This window comes from Passer domesticus, chromosome Z, assembly GCF_036417665.1.
Source record: "Passer domesticus isolate bPasDom1 chromosome Z, bPasDom1.hap1, whole genome shotgun sequence".
NCBI classification, from domain to species: Eukaryota; Metazoa; Chordata; class Aves; order Passeriformes; family Passeridae; genus Passer; species Passer domesticus.
Genome location: NC_087512.1, coordinates 13,915,619 through 13,932,445, shown reverse-complemented (window position 1 = coordinate 13,932,445; position 16,827 = coordinate 13,915,619). Strand labels below are relative to the sequence as shown.

The 16,827-nt window shown below is 36.2% G+C and overlaps 1 protein-coding gene across 1 annotated transcript in view; it reads left to right on the top strand.

The window, feature by feature from the left end:
• The window catches only part of OXCT1 (3-oxoacid CoA-transferase 1), an 84,527-nt gene that overhangs the window by 39,663 nt on the left and 28,037 nt on the right, over positions 1–16,827 (top strand). The window contains exons 8-13 of the mRNA XM_064405403.1: positions 5,810–5,917; positions 8,475–8,586; positions 9,052–9,146; positions 9,796–9,844; positions 12,960–13,032; positions 13,798–13,873. Of these exons, the coding sequence (XP_064261473.1) occupies positions 5,810–5,917; positions 8,475–8,586; positions 9,052–9,146; positions 9,796–9,844; positions 12,960–13,032; positions 13,798–13,873 (513 nt within the window). The remainder of the gene's footprint in view (positions 1–5,809; positions 5,918–8,474; positions 8,587–9,051; positions 9,147–9,795; positions 9,845–12,959; positions 13,033–13,797; positions 13,874–16,827) is intronic.

The following is a 16,827-nucleotide window of genomic DNA, read 5'->3' as shown; positions in this document are numbered from 1 at the left end:
ATAGACATTAGTGCAATTCATCAAACAAGCAAGCCCATCAATTTAATGGAAGAACTTTGTGAAATGTCAGTATCTTAAATTTTGAACATGTTCTTGAAAGTTAAGTCTATTGTGTATCCTCACTGTGCTAATATGTGACTAGCTCAAAAATTTCTGAAGTGTTGTTCTATGTGAATGGGAGGACCTCTTCAGAGACTGGTGGTTAAATTTTTCATCTTCTTCCATGCATGCTTTACATACATAACCTTTGCAGATAATCAAGTATATTTCCTCTTTTCTTTGCGGTATATATCCTGGAGCTGCTGTGTGTGAGTACCTAGAGCTGGTAGTTTACTTCTGTGTTCTTCTCTGCTGTCAGCAGTACAGCATGGAGGAAGATGTCAAATGCGTGGAAAGGGAAGGGGCCTGGAAGAAACGGGGAGCAGGTGCAGAGAAGTGCGAGAGGAGATTAAGCCTGAGGCAACTACAAGTGGAGGTGGTAATTGAGGAGATTTAGAGCAGGGAAAACAAATGTGAATTGAGTATATTCTAGCAGGGGCTTCTGATTTAGGAGAATCTGTAGCTACATGACGAAAAACCTGCAGACAAATGTAGAAGATTTATGTCACTTTTGCTTTCCTAATCATCAGATACAACATACTGGCAACAGATCTCACTGTTTTTCTCTATGGTGTTTACAGAGGATAACAGCCTACTAGAAAGAAGGAAAACACATAAAGGTACATAAGATCTTCAACAGCATGAAACAGACAAATAAACAACTGCTGTGTGCTGTTTCTGTATGGCACAGAGAAGGGAGCACACAGTGAAATTATGAGAGGTAATAAGAAATGTTTTTCATAATAGTTAAATTTAAGAAGTGCATCAATAGAGTCTCGTGGGTTCTAAGAAAACAATTAGTTCATGGCTCATCAGAAGCTATGAAGAAAGTGATGTATGTCCAGTCTCTGACTGAGGACATCCTGCAACTGACGCATTGCTGGCTGCTGGGAGAATATAACCAGAAGTACCACACAGCCTTGTAAGATCCTATTGCTAAGAAGAAGGGCTGTTTGCCTAAGTGGACCTTCAGTGTGACCGAGACCAGGCTCATTGTGTGAAAGTTTCTCTAATGAATATGAACTTTACAGGTTTTTACTGTTCCCTGCCCCTCAGTAAGCTTATGAAGACATCTATTTGAAGTCTGATATGACCATAATGTGGTAATTGTTGATCAAGATGTTCCTTTATAAGGCTATTTGGTAGTTGTTTGATTTTAAAGTTATAAAAGTCTTTTTTTCAGAAAGGATATTTACTGGCTGTCATTCCATTACTGTAGAATTTTGACAGGAGTAGAAATTTCATGGTCTGTCTGATCTTACAAAAGGAAAGAATTCAACTCAGAAGATCCTCTGTTTCATCTCCCTGCTTGCAGAACTCAGTAACCTGCTTTGCTTTTTTCTGTAGTTAAGAAAGTTTGTATAGTGTGTTCTTAATTTCTAGGGAACTGTTTTCAGAGTATATTTAACCATTTTAAAATATCAAAGCTATTTGTGAAATTCAGTCTAAACAATTAAGATTAACTTCCCCCCCTCTTGTTTGTCATTAACCATCATGAATGGTTGATCACAGTTTCTGTGTTCTTGAATGCAGACACATAAAATTTATTCTTATAGCCCTTATTATGTATTTTAAGTTTTTTTAAATTTTATGATTTTATAAATGTTACAATGAATTTTGCAGTGACATCCTGACTCTTCCAGTAGTGAACTGAAGATATGTACTGATGAGTTTGTCTTGAGCATCTAAGTGGCTAAATTTTATTTAATTCCTCTTGTTATTTTGGACATTTAACCAACTGTAATGTTTTATTTTACTAATGTTCAGCTAGGAATGATCATTATTTCAGTTTGAAGAACTGAAACGAACTAAGATAATTAAGGTAGTGATAGAGAGATTTAATAAAGTTAGTATAAAAATAAGCTATTTAAAAATGCATAGGTTTGTTAGGCTCTGATTCTCCCCATCTCTTCTTTTCTTTCATATGCACGTTTTTGATTTTTTTTTTCTGTAATAAGGAATTAAATTGCAATTTTTGGTTATAGCTTTGTTTTAGGAAAACAGAGATTTAGAACCAAACCAGCTGAAAACATTTAACATATCATAAAGTACATAATTAGGCTGCAAAAATAGATAAAAGGAACATACTAGAAACAAAGTCTTTTTTATTTTTGAGTGTGTTGGCATGAATAGTCTGTTGTTGTTATTTCCTTACCAATTTTTGGTAAGGAACCATAGTTTTTTCTTTTTCTTGGTTTTTTTTTTTTTTTAATTTTATTTTTTTTTATTTTTCTTACTTTACTTACTTTTCTTACTTCCATATCTATCAAGGTTCCCTTTTTTCTCTCTGTAAGCCTTCAGAGATTCTGGAATAAAACTAGAAGAATAGCTGAATTTCTGTAAGGAAAAGGAATTCAAATTGCTTTATGAAGGAAAAGTAGATGTAAATTACAGAAGGAATGATATTGTGAAGCAAAGGACTACTGCCTCTGTGAGTGCTGATACAAAAAGGAATGGCAGAAGGCTCTTGTGAATCATAGTGGAGAACAGCTTTTATGTTCTGGGTGTACTTACAGATAAACCAGTGTTTAGGAAGGACTGAATTCATTCGTCCTCCTTCCATTGTCAGCAATCAGAGTAGATTTGCAAGAACACTATCCCCAGGAAGAAACTTCTAATGCTGTGAAACTCTTGAAACAATGAAAGGATTTTTGAGTCAGGCATCAGAACCTTACCAGAAAAGAGAAGTCAGACCTTGTGGTCTCTCCTAGTTACTTTTTACAAAGATGTAAACATTTTCTGTCTGTTCACACATTGATGAGGATTTCAGATGAATGCGTGTAATCAAGGCCATCTAAAAGATAACAGAGATTTTTGATTTTCTAATTACAAAGAATACAGTAGGTGGTCTGCCCTGATTAGTTCCCTCTCTATGCTTTGCCAGACTTGGTGTCTCTCAGGTGGGATGACACATAATGATTTTTGATGTTTACAAAGGTTCTTCTGTATGTTACAAAATAAAGCCTGAGGCAGGGTGAGTACAAAAAAGAACAGAAGCATAGGTAAGATGAGAGCAAAGCAGGAGAAAAACTCACATGCATCCTTTGAATTATTAAAATGGATGTGCTCCTGCTTTTCTCCTTGAGGCTTCATCTACAGAGGTGTTACAGAGCCGACTCATAAGGAAATATGAAACATGAAAGGGAAGTGAATACACCCAGTGATGGTACTATTGAATTTGCAGTATCATTCTTTCCTAGGAAGATACTTGGGCAATGCCTTGCAGTGGCCAGAGGCACTAGGGTGCTTATTCCCACAGCCTGGGGATTTCCTGGTGTCACTTCAGCTGGCTCAGCTTCATCTCTGGCAGTGCTGATGGCAGGCAGCCCATGTATGGTGCCTCATCATCCAGTTCCCTGGGAGAGAGAACTGGAGCACTCAGACACACTTGTACTTCCTCTGCTTGAATTCTCCCTTTTCCATGTAAATGTGCTGATTATTTCACTTGCAGAACTGGAAGACAGTTAATTTTTCATACATCACATGCAAATTCATAATCCTTTTTCAAAATTCCTCTTTATTGCTGTGGAGGTATTTGGACATATTTAATTTTAGTTACATTTGATGCTGATTACACAAACTGGTAGAACATGGAAAGGTGTTCCAGTCATCAGGGATCCTTAGGCTTATCTGAAATTCCTAGGACAAAATACAGTTTGCAGTGCTGTGTTAATTTAGGATAACGTTTGGAAACAATAGAGGAAATGCTATCAGACTGACTGCTGTGTCCCAAGAGACAAAATACAAACCAATTAGCAGAATGGCGTGACTGATAACAAAATCCAGCAATTTATTGTTGGATGAATAATTTATTCGGTGTATTCTATGGGGGGGGAAAAGTCAGTATGTCAGGTTTTCTGACAGCATAATTCTGAGTTTGTTGAATTGTGCCAAGATTTTGGGTTTTTAATCTCAGCTGCTGCAGCAAATAAATGTAGTTATTCTGTAAGAAAGTTCAAACCAGGAACAATTAGTATTCCCCAGGCCTAGTTTTCCATCTGATAAGTGAAGACAAATTTAATTAGAAAGAGTGAATTTGGGAATTCTGCTGGTAGCAGATCATCTGCTTGCCTATTTCTTCATTGGAAAGTCTTGTCTCCTGCTTCTCCTCCCTTTTGAGGATGTTCTGACAGTAGTCACTACACCAAAAGTGCAGTGTTCTTCAGCTGTGTGCTTCAGGATTATTTAATTTTACCCTGTGTTTGACTTGGTCTCCACATTAATCTTAAAATGAATGTATAAAATTAGAAACTTCAAATGAGATGGATGAAACTGTAGCATTTTTTCATTAATACCCAAATCAGAATTTTCAAAATACTGATTTGATTGGCTCTCCTTATCTTGTGGGTGAGGGCTTTCTGGATGTGGGCCTCTGTTCTCCTTGAGCACTGAGGCTTGTGTTGCTGTTGTTGTTATTGCCTTTTGCTGAGGATGTTTGCCTTGCAGATTTCACAACACATGCTTTCTGTCTCTTTAACCCAGGGCTTTTTTTAGGATCATCTGAACCTGATTCTGTAATCTTTAGTTTTTAATTTTTCTTTTCCCTCTCCTGCTTTTAGGGTGGATTGGTTGGTTTCTTTGTTTGTTTATTGTCACATTTCAAGGCATAGTAGGAAGGTAATTGTCTATCAGATGTACAGGTGTATAGATTTTAGTATTGATCATATTGTCCAGTAGGTTGTCAAATTGAGTTTTAAACTCTTTAATGTTGCTTCACTGGTGACAGCTGTTCAGAGATTTACCCTTACCATACCCCAGGTCTTGTTATTCAGCTGTGGGCATTCCTAAGATTTTAATGAATCCCTGGTGATACAGCAGTTTGGAAATTGGATTTTGATCTTTGAGTGCATTTTTATGTCCTGCATAGTAGATTGTTGTATGTTATCTTTGACTGTTGCTCTAACATTGCATGTTTTCCCTATGATTGAATGCAACTGCAAACAACACTAACATTCGGGTCTGTTTTGTGGCAGAGCGAGATGTGCTCTGTGTACCTCAGACTTATTAGGGAAAGCACCAGCTGTGGCTGAGAGTCCTTGCTGCAGGTATCTGTCCATAGCAGAGTCTCTAACAAGATCACCCCCAACTCAGGCCTAAGAAGGAAGGAAACCCCTGTTGTCTGGGGTGCTCCTGATAGGCGACATTTCAAATCTACTGTGGATGGATGAGTGTAATTTTGTGCTGAATCTCTCACTAACTGTAAAGACTTCTAGATCTTCATCTTTTGTCTTCCTTCTTGCAACCCATTATTACAGTTCAAATGTTTCCTATTTTAGTTTTTGAGTACATTATGGAAAACTTTTGTTTCAGCTTCTGTGTTTGTATCTTGTAAATTAATATTTCTGCCTTATATTTTTATATTTTGTTACTAGCATATTGTTTTCCTCTGTTTTGGCAGAAATTTTTTGTAGTTACAAATAACTCTGATGTAACTGTACACAGTATATTTCTTCAAGTTAGCCATACAAATGGGCCTGTAAAAACATAAATTACCTTCAATTTTTTATGAAGAAATATACTTTGAAGGAAGAGAACAGATAAGCATCTAAGTTAACCTGTTTTAAAGACTATATCTATTTTGTCCCATTCATTAGTTTTCTTGACGTGATCTGCTGTATGTTTAATGTTTCATTTCCAAACTTTATTGGCATTAAAACCTTTCATTGAATATTTTTTCTAAATATTTTTCATTTTTCTTTTCACTCTGCAGGTAGAAGAAATTGTTGATATAGGAGCATTTGCCCCAGAAGACATTCATGTTCCCAAAATCTATGTTGATCGTCTGTTACAAGGAGAGAAGTTTGAGAAGAGAATTGAAGTAAGTAGCTAAGCTTCTCAGTCATAACATATTTCAGCTTGGGGTGTATTTAAAATTTGCATGGTGTTTTAGTCTAGCCACCAAGTCTTAGCACTGAAAAAATAGTGTGAGAAAGACCCATCAAGTTTTGCTGAAAACTGGAGCTTAGATAGGTACTTAGGTAGTTAGCTGGGGGCCTGAGAATTGAGCCGTCTTTCTTACACTCAGACCTATGGTTCAGTTCCTGAATAATTTAGTGCAACTGCCTTGTAGCCCTGGAACTTTACTGCAGTTGAAAATCTAGTGGAAAATGCTACTAAATTCTTGTTCCCTCTCTCAGTTCACATGCTGTAGATACAACAAGGGGAGCACCTAGACAACAATCTGACTTTCTTTTCCACTGGACAGCCTTTGATGTGGGCACATAGGGCCAGTCTCAATCCCTTTGTGCCATGCATTAAATATGTTATGCTGCAAAGGTCCTGCAAACCTTTGTTTCCTTTACTTTAATCAGGGACCTTTCTAACTGGTGGCCTTTCTGGTCTGAATAAAAGATGTCAGTAGCTATTAAAATTTCTGCAGTAATACTCCACCACTTAAAACACCCAAGAAAATTTTTATTTGATTTGATGAAAGTTGTTTTTTGTTATTTCTGTGACTTTGCCACACTGAGGCTATGTCCCTATATTTATTTTGATGATGTGACAATGCTTCTAATGTGCCGTTGAAAATTCTGTATTTCTTCTGTGTCTCCATAGTCTGGAGGTAGGAATTGTTCATCAGATAAGCTGGTAGAAGGGAAGAGATATGACACAAGGAGAAAAAAATCTCTGAGAACAAAAGTGCAGAAAGGAATTATAATAATTAAACTTCTGTTATTAAAATCAAATCACAAAGTCCTAGGAAGTTGTACAAGGCCTTTTCTCTGAGCATTCTCTTTTGTGAATGCTAAGGTTAAGGAGCTCTTTTTAAAATTCTGTCTGTTCATTCTGCAAAAGCATATTGCGTGTTGTTGAGTAATTGACTGCAAACAGATGTGTCAAACCTTTTTTTTTTCCCCCCTCTGGTTGTGTTGGGTCAGATTGCAATTAATGGCCTGTTTTCTTCTTCTGAATGGCTGCGTTATCTCCTAGAAAAGCTTTTTACCTTTTATGACAGAAATAGTTTTTCATTTATTAAACTGTTGCTTCTGCTGCATAAGTAAATATCTATTTAGTCAATACCTACTGAATACCTAGTGAATACCTAGCTAGTCATCTGCCCCGTTTCCTATGTGCTCCAGAAAAAAGGGGGCAGGGGTGAGGGAGAAAGCTACTATAAACTGCCAAAGCAAAGTTGTAACAGAGATTAATTTTGATTATGCAATTTTGTAATTCTGGCAGTGGCAACTCTCACTAAGTATAGGTATGGGAAGGAAATGGCAGATTTATCTACTCTCCTGTTAAATTTTATAAATCAGCTGGCTGTACACAGAAAAGCAGTGTGTATGATAAGTGGTGAGAGAAGATGAAGAATATAAGAAATAAAGAGAAGCTATTCTGTCATAATTCTTACTGGCTTTAAATAGCAGTTCCTGCCTAATATGGCTTAGAAGTGGTCTCTCTAGCACCAGCTATAATTTCTATCCAGCCTTCTCTTTGCTGTAGAGAAATCCTCTGTAATTGTTCCTACTTTATCAATCCACAAGTGAAGCAATTCTAGGGAAAATAGCCAAGGCATAAAAAGGAAGCTGATGGGAAATTCAAGAGGATTGATATTGAGTGTTAGACTGCCTAAGGAGAAAGTGACTCTGCAAAAATTCTTTTGTGGTGGTGAAAAGTAATGGATAATTTTTTCTGATGTGTTAATTGTAGCCTGAAGTAGGAGAAGATATGAAGACATATGGGGGTGCAGGACATGATGTTTCCCAAAGAAATTTTATATGCATAGGAGAGATGTGCAAAGAACATAATCTATGTAGACAATAATTTAAAAGAAAGATGTCGCGAACTTCTTGAATGTCATGACATTTTCACCTGCATGTGATTTACAAAACATGAACTTAAGTTGAGAAAATACCAGGAATCAAATTCATGGGATGTGCAAGATTATAGAGTTTGAAAATTTTGATTTTTAGCTCCCCAGTATCTTTAGACAAATGGCATTTGTCTGTTTCATCCTTATAAATCTAGAATAGCTCATTGAATTGAATGAATGCAGAAAGAGAGCAGTATTTGTATTTTTGGCTGACATTTTATGAATCTATTTAGTTATCTCTGGGGTGATGAATCTCAGACTTGCTAGTATTTGCACTAGTGCTTGGTGTCTTCTTCACCACTTCTCTATGTATCAGGCTTGGCAATAGAGACAAGGAAATAATATTTTGCTCTAAGGCTGTCACTGGCAATATTTGATGACTCCATTGGCTTAGCTAAGCTTGAATGCATAAAATAAAAGGTAGGTTTTTTTCATAGAAGATGAATAAATAACTTTATTCTTAAACCAAGCATCTCAGTGCAATCACAAATTAAACTTTTGTGTCTTGAGAAGCAGGAAAGTGGATTCTAATCTTTACTTATGATTACTTCTTATTTTGCAGCGCTTATCAATCCGAAAGCCTGAAGACTCGACAGCCAAACAAAAAAAAGGAGACAATGTGAGAGAGAGGATCATCAAACGGGCTGCATTAGAGTTTGAGGATGGCATGTATGGTATCCTTCAGCTGTGTTATAGGTTAAAGTGATTGCTGACTAGAACAAGAAACCCATCTGGTTTGTTTAAAACAAGTTGATTAATGTGTTCATTGTCTTTACCAGACCCTGTGATACTGTCATTTTATTAATACACAATTGAAATAGAAGGGATGCTAAGACATAAAATACAGAGTTTTTATGTCTGATGGCTTTGTTAGTAGTTGAATGTGTTGCAAGAATTTCTTGCAAAAGTTGGAAAAGAAGCTTTATTTGCACTGTTGATATTTTTATCATATATAGGATTTGACAGAATGCAATTAGACAGTCCAAGTACCAAAATAATTCATCACAAATATGAGGTATTTAAGTAAAACCAGAAGTGCTTGTGAAGGGAACAGTTCTAATCTACTTATAGTACAGTAGTAATTTTTAAAAATTTACTAGTTTGCAATAAGTGTTTCTCCCTTAACCACATTTTTTCAGCTAATCTGGGTATTGGAATCCCACTGTTGGCCAGTAACTTCATCAGTCCAGACATAACTGTTCACTTACAGAGTGAAAATGGAGTTCTGGGTTTGGTAAGAATATATCTTGGTCAGTTGTTATAGTGTTTTTATTTTGCTTTGGCTGGGTTTTATTTCCTGCCCACCTCCAACTTGATTATTATATTACTAAAAATATATACGCTATATTATGTCATCATAAAATTCTCACTCTGCTGCAGAGAAGTTTTCTAGGAAATGCTCGTTTTATTATTATAGTGCTACTTTGCTAAGGATGTCTTTAAGTTTCTGGATTCAAAACCATCAGGAATTTGCAAGACCAAGCATTGCAAACCTTAGCAAACAGAATTTTAAAAAAAGCTTAAAGTGAATATCATTTTTACTGTCATATGGCTTTATGAAGTTGCAGTTATGACCTTTTTCTGAAAAATATCTGTCACTTTGATTAAGAACCAAAAGAAACCCAAATCAAACAAACCTCTCGCTTCATGATTGTTTAGTAATTCTAACAGCCTTGAACAACATGTCCAACATATAAACTGTGGCTTGTAATGTCAGGATTTTTTTATGATAAAAAACTGAATTCTGGTTAAAAAAGATAAAAAAATGCAGGTCTGCCATGATCTAGTTTTGGTAATAAGCATTAGCAATAATATGGTAATTATTAATTGTATTTTAAAGGTGTTTTATTATAAAGCTTGACATACATTTGTATTGTTGTCAGGGTCCTTATCCACTTGAAAATGAAGTAGATCCAGATCTGATTAATGCAGGTAAATACTTAAATTTAATTAATGGAAAAGTAATAACCATGTTAATTTAAAATTTTTCTTTTGATACAGTATTTGAACCTAGAGACCTGTTTTATTTCATAATAAATATTAATGCATTTGTCTTCTTTTAATTCTTCTTTGGGGAGAGACTCTCCTGCAGGCCCATCAGTAATGGTTAAATCATCTTCTCCAGAAGTGAGATTGTTTTGAGCAGCCTGTAAGAGAATATGGGGTTGTTTTCCTGCTGCTTTTCCTTCTAGGAAATGGTTTTCAATGATTTATGCCTGGGACATGTTTTAAAACATCCTGTGTATAATGGCTTGGATTATTCCCAGCCAGGAATACAACTCATTTGCATTCAGAGAGGGAGTGGTGGCCAAGGCAGGGGGAAAGAGTTGGGACTGGCACACCAAGGGCACTGCTGTGGGTGGCTGCTTTTGCCACTGTTAGCAGGGAATGGCAATTCTCACATGCTGTTCTTGCCCAGCTGTTTTAGGGCATTTCACCTCAGAAGATGCTATTCAATGTAAAAATGTAAGTTTCTTGTGATTTAGTGCACTCATCTGATTTCTATTTTTTCATGAAAAAGTTGTGCCTGTGTACATTTTCTGTCTCCATATAAAAATAACACTTAAATATTGCATTGTGACAAACAGAAGTAAGCCTTGTGACTTTGTTATTGATATTAATGGTATAGGTTAGAGACCTGACATTTTAGACTTTTTTCAATGGAAAATATGCACATTTCGTATTTTTATTCAAATATACACATGCATACATCCAAGTACATGTATGGGTGTCTACATATGCATTTATACAGAGAGTACCTTTCTGAACAGCAGTTAGCAAGTAGAATTAAACTCTGAAAAGTTAAAGGAGATAAAGCAGTGACATAAAATACTTCTAATTTAATATCAGTCCAGCAATTGTTCACTGACTTGAAACATTTGCTGCTTGGCTCAGCTAAATGATACTTACCATAGTGTTATGTAATTGCCCCTGTTATGTATTTTAAATGTTCAGTTATTTGAAGCCATTTTCTGGTTTGAAATAAAAACTTATTTAAGAAATTGAGTCCAGCATTTCACCAGTATATATGTAATTGTTTCAAAAACTGCAAGAAGGAATATGTTAGAGGATTCACTAGAAGAAAAAAAATATTTAAAAGAAAAAAATATTATGAGTGAAATTATATGCGTGCACATTAGAACTTAAGTTTTAATATGGCTGTGTATGAAAAATGAACATATTAACAGTGTGACAGTGAAAAAATATCTAAAAACTTAATAAATTCTCTGAAAAAATTCTGCGTTAACATTGAAATTTAGATGGTCTCGAATTGTTATTTATAGTTGATAAATATTTTTAAGAGTTAATCTAGAAGACATGAAGTTAACATAACAGGTCAGAATGAAACAAGAAAATTAGACTATAGTGCTATTGTTAATTCAATGTTAAGCAGCTTCACATGTCCCTCTGAAGCTCCACTAAACAGAACATGGAATAGACAAACATCAGACCTACCACCAATATAATTATTTCTATAATTGCTGAAACATTTGCATGGTTGGATTAGGACCATTCTAGGTGCTTTCCAATCAAATTTGTAAAATCATGTGAAGGAAACAGAAGCTGAATGGCAAAGAAATAGAAATAAATCTTATTCCCATTCATTAACTGGAATGATCCAGTATCAGCCCCAAAGTCCAGTTTCAAGTTTTTAAAACATATACTTGTTTTGAGCTTTTGCCCATTTTCTCTCTGCAAATGTAATTGTATGCTCTGAAATATGTATGGGTTTATCTTTTTGTCCCATTTTTTTAATGTCTCACATGAAGGATATCTTGACTGCAACTGAAAGATAGACTACTGTATTACAGCAGAAATATTTTTGAGTACTGACCTTCTGAGAGCATTTTAAGAAGTGGGTAATGTGGTGCTCTTTCTACATTATCCTAAGCCTGTGTGTCTTTTTTCTCATCATTACCTTGCCACTTTGTCCTGGGCTTCTCTCTCCATGTTGCTGCCAGCAAACCCTGTTTTCTGGCTCACTGCCTTGGTTGGGTGCCCTGTAGGGAAAGATAATTCAGGCTGTCTCAGCAGGTCTGGGTGTTAGCATGATGAATTCTTGAGAAGTGTGCAAGACCACTTGTATGACCTTCATTCTATACTATTCTATTTAATTTCCATACAAATGGCATAAAATATACCTCAGATGAGTTCAATAATTAAAGCACATATCTTAGATCTCTAATTTAAGTTTTATGCACTGTTTCTTTCCCTTTTCCCATTCTCTTTGTCTCATTGTCTTTTTTTCCTCTGTTTTCTGGAAACTGTTTAATGATGCATCATTCCCCTTCCCCTTTGTTGTTACAGTATGTCACATGTTGCTAAAATATTTCAGTTTGGTTTTTTTTCCTATCAAGTTTACCATGCTTCTTTTATAATTTCATCTTCATCTGTGTTTCTTCTGCCTTATCAGAGACACTCTGTGTAAATGTTTCTTTAGACTGATTCAAAGAGCAGGCAGAAGAGGAACAAAATGGCCCTGAACAGAGTCAAAATAAGACACTTCCAGGTGTGCTCCATTGCTTGGCTCAACCATTGTTCAGAGCACAGTACAGAACACAGAAGCACATTTTCTTGTGCCCTTTAAAAAAACAAGAATAGACTAGACCTGTCACTTATTTTTTTGTATTTTTCATATGAGCACTATAAACTGTTCAGTCTGATCTGCTTGCTTTTCTTTGCAGCCTTGCTGTGTCCTGAAGGCTTTGTTTTCCTCCGTTTCAAAAGACAGTTACTTCTCACTTTTTCTGTGAATGGAGCAGAAAGCTAAAGTCCGTAGATATTTTGTACACTCTGGTGTTTGTGATGCTTGCCTGGAACTACTGATGGTCAAACAGCAGGCAATCCTATCATTAGAAACTCTAACAAACTGCTTCACAATTCAATAGGATTGATTAGGTTTACATGTGATGTCGTAAGTGTAATCAGGTCTGTAGTTGTACTGAATCCAAAGGAATTTGATAAAAACCTCTTATTTCTTGGTAAATAGCTGTGACTTCATTTGTCAAAGTAACAAAATGCATACTGTAGATTATTTCTTTTACAGGTAAGGAGACAGTCACTGTTCTTCCAGGTTCTTCCTATTTCTCTAGCGATGAATCATTTGCAATGATAAGAGGGTATGTAACAACACAAACTGATCTTTTTGAAACAGGAAGAGAATAAACTGCATCAGTGGCAGAACACATTAGTATTTCTTCCAAATATGGTTAGCATTTAACAACCTATAAAATTATCATAGACCTAATGAGTGATGGTTTACAGAGGGTTAAATCTAGCTATTGGAAATAAGAAACCACTGAACTAATAGATACCATGGTGATGCTTGTGCCTACTACCACCTGGCCATCTATAAACACATTTATAATGACATTTTAACAACTATTTTTTGGTCATTTCCAAGTATCTAATCTGTACTTGCACTCAGTATATTTTCTTTACTCAGCTTGCAACTGTGATCCTCATTCCACCTCCTTAATGGAAATTCAACGTCTGCACCTGTTTTTTGTTTGTTTTTTGGAAAGGAGTTTGGATGCAAACAAACACTAAATCCTAATGGCTCTGAAAAGATAATGGGTGCATGTAAATACGTTAAGGAGTGCACTAAAAAGTATGAGTTCAGAGATGATTGACTGCACATGCAATTAACCAAACCAGACAAAAGTAGGAACATTTCTGAGGCTCAGTAGGCATAAAGGGAGACATTTGCATCAGTGATACATCTAGGGGGAAAAAAACCCCAACTTCATGTGTGACAAACAGTTGCTACCTTTGTCATATGCCACCATTTTGAAGTTGATGTAATGAGCATGAACAAAAGCTTGTTAAGATTTGTGGGCTGTTACTTGAACATGATATGCTAATTGCACGCTTTCTGTTACCAGGGGCCATGTTGATTTGACAATGCTTGGAGCTATGCAGGTGTCTAAGTACGGCGACCTGGCCAACTGGATGATTCCTGTAAGTAGGTTTTTGAACCACTGGCAGTGTACTGTGCCTAGTATAACATAAATGTAGCTGAGCACCAGGCAAAGAAAAAAAAGGCAGAAGTAGAATGGGGGTTGTGAAGCTAAAAGTAGTAAAATAGAGGATATGTGTATTTTTCCTGTCTACCAAGCAATCCATTATCAGAAGTCAGCCTTCTAAAATTATGCTTGTGCATTGTGAAAAGCAGAACATTATTTATGCAAGCCTTTTTCCTGCCTTTTATGTCCATGCCTTTCAAATGTCTCTTGTTTTTGGCTGAGGATTGATGCTTTTTCTTGACGGTAACAACTCTTGTATGGTTGTACCTGGAGCAGTAAGTTGGGGGGAAGTGTAAAGTAGCATGTAGTTCATTATAAAATGATAAAAAGACCCTGCATTATTTTTTCTGTATTTCTGCCAAAAGGTTGTAGTACTGCCCTTTCAAATACATTAAGGAAAAACCAATAATACTGTATTTAGCCAAACAGACCTTCAGGTTTCAATGATAGAAATATAAGCTAATTCCAGCATTATTTAAAGAGCTGATAACATTAAGCCATTCTTTGAACTTTGTTTTAACATTAAACATTAGTGACTTTCATACTGTTGACAAATTTGATATTTTCAATGGCTTTCAATATGGTACTTTCAGATATGGTTTGTATCAGAGATGTCTAGAAGCAAACTTTCTTATTAGCCTTGTTTAACGTAATGAGACATATTTCTATCTGCCTGAGCAGTGTTAAAGGCCTTGGGAAACTGAAAAGAGATTAGAGGAGGGCAAAAACCCAAATGAATGTCCTTGTCTCTTGGAGAAGCATTAGTTGAACCCAGAAGCCTCTGACTTCTGCAGCAGACCTTTGAGCATGGAAGTCATGGAGCAGAGGCTGGAGCATAAGATGCTTTTATTGAGAGGGGACAGCATCTGACATGGGAGCTATACAAGCAGATGTGGGAGAAAGTGGAGAAAGTGTTATGGGAAAGGCTAGTCCAGGTGTCTGTGTGGGAAGGGTTATGGCTGGCTGAAATACACCTTTCAAGAGCTGAACTATTCAAAGATGAAGAGAGCGTTTTGTACTGATAAAAAGATTCATTTACACATGTATTTCTTGAAACATTGAAGCTAAGATTGATTGTAATCTTTCTCAAAATGATGCAGATTTACATGTTCTTCCCTCAGTGCTTTATGTTCTCTCAAAGGTACTGATTTTAGTTTTGCATTCATATATATCAAGAAGATTTTTTTTTATATATCTGGTATTGCTTATTTTACCTATGAAGTTGCCTCTCAGTTCTGTTCAGCCCCAAATTTATGAATAACAGGTATGTTTTCAAAACAGGAAAGTATAAAATGCATCTTTCAATACTATTTGACTTTTTGTTACCTTTGAGATATACCTTGTTATTACATACTACACCACACCTCAGATGGATCCTCACGACTTTTTGGTGCCGTCATTTTCCACTCTTACTGATCTTTGGCTGTTTGGTAATTTGCTCTGCAGTGAGCTGTGTTTACTTGTGAGTAAATATGCCAATGACACTTCATAAATCCAACCAGGAGCCTTTCCAAGCAGCAATAATTTCTCTTTAGTTACTTTTATGGAGGTCTGTTGGATGGATGATTCTTAATCTACTTTATTGATGTGTTACTGCTATTCCACAGTACAGATTTTAAAAATGGGATTAACCAGCCCATAGATATACAGATCTCCCTGCTTTCCCTGTAAATAAGATGATATATTATTGTCAGTTAAATTTAATTATGGGCAAGATGTGTTTCTTTTTTAGTCACAAGATTTGTGTGTAGATGATACAAAGATTGACTTTGCTGAAAACTCATAGTGCAAGGAGACTTTGATCTGTATTTTATTCTAACATTTTTCACTTTTCATTTAGTTTTGGTCAAATATTTCTTATACACTGTAGCTTTTGGATTCTTGTATTGATGATATTTGCCATCATTTCAGAGGCAGGTAATAGCTCTATATGTTTTGGACAAGTACCATTATGAAGTAGTCCTTTCTGTCCCATAAGAGCTTGATAACACTTGTGGCCCAGTGTGTGCATGCGTGTGTGTATGTGCACTTATTATTAGGAACAGAGCTGAGAAAATCTCATTGCAGCAATTACAGCCTTTTCTTTGCTCTTATCTGCTGACTTTTAATGGAGAGAAAAATCCCATGAGTAAAAGAAGAGGGTGTGAATATTTCAAGCACATGCAGTAAACAATGCTGTTTGCTTAGGCAGAAGTTACTTCCAAATACTGGCATTTATTGGTAATTCTATTCCATTAAGCACTACTACTTAATGGCTTTTTCTCTTCCTCACTTTGGTATTTCTCCAACTAACAAGAGGGTTTCTGAGGGTTTGTGGGGAGGGAAAGGAGAAGGACGCAAATTTCTGTGAATCCCCTGGGAACAGAATGCATCTGTGAGAAGCTGGCCAAGAGAGTTTGAAGAGAAACACAGACGTCATGATCATGGAGTAGGTCAGATAGGCCAGAACACATAACCCATGGCTGCTGGTTGCTGTTGGATGGAGCCACATTTTATTTCATGAGTGCAGGACACTTGTAACCTGTGTGTCTCAGTTAATATCAGAAATCGCTGCCAGCAGGGCAGCTTCTTGGCATTTACAGAGCAGCAGCATTAGTGGTCTCACATGTGGTTTTAAAAGCTGTGGCATTGACTGCACATATCCCTGCATGTACTTGCTTAGTTTCAGTTCCTTTCAAATAGTGTCTTTTTGAAACCCTAAGAAAAGAGGCATTTATGAAACAATTTCTACTGCCCTTCTGCAAGGACCGAGTTTACTAGAAAGTACTACAGCTGCAGCATGCACAAAGTAGTGCTTTATTTTTCCCATCCTTACTAAGAGAACACAAGTAACTATGTTTATTTTTGTGACATGTATCAGAGGCTGGGAATAGGTCAAAACAAAAAACC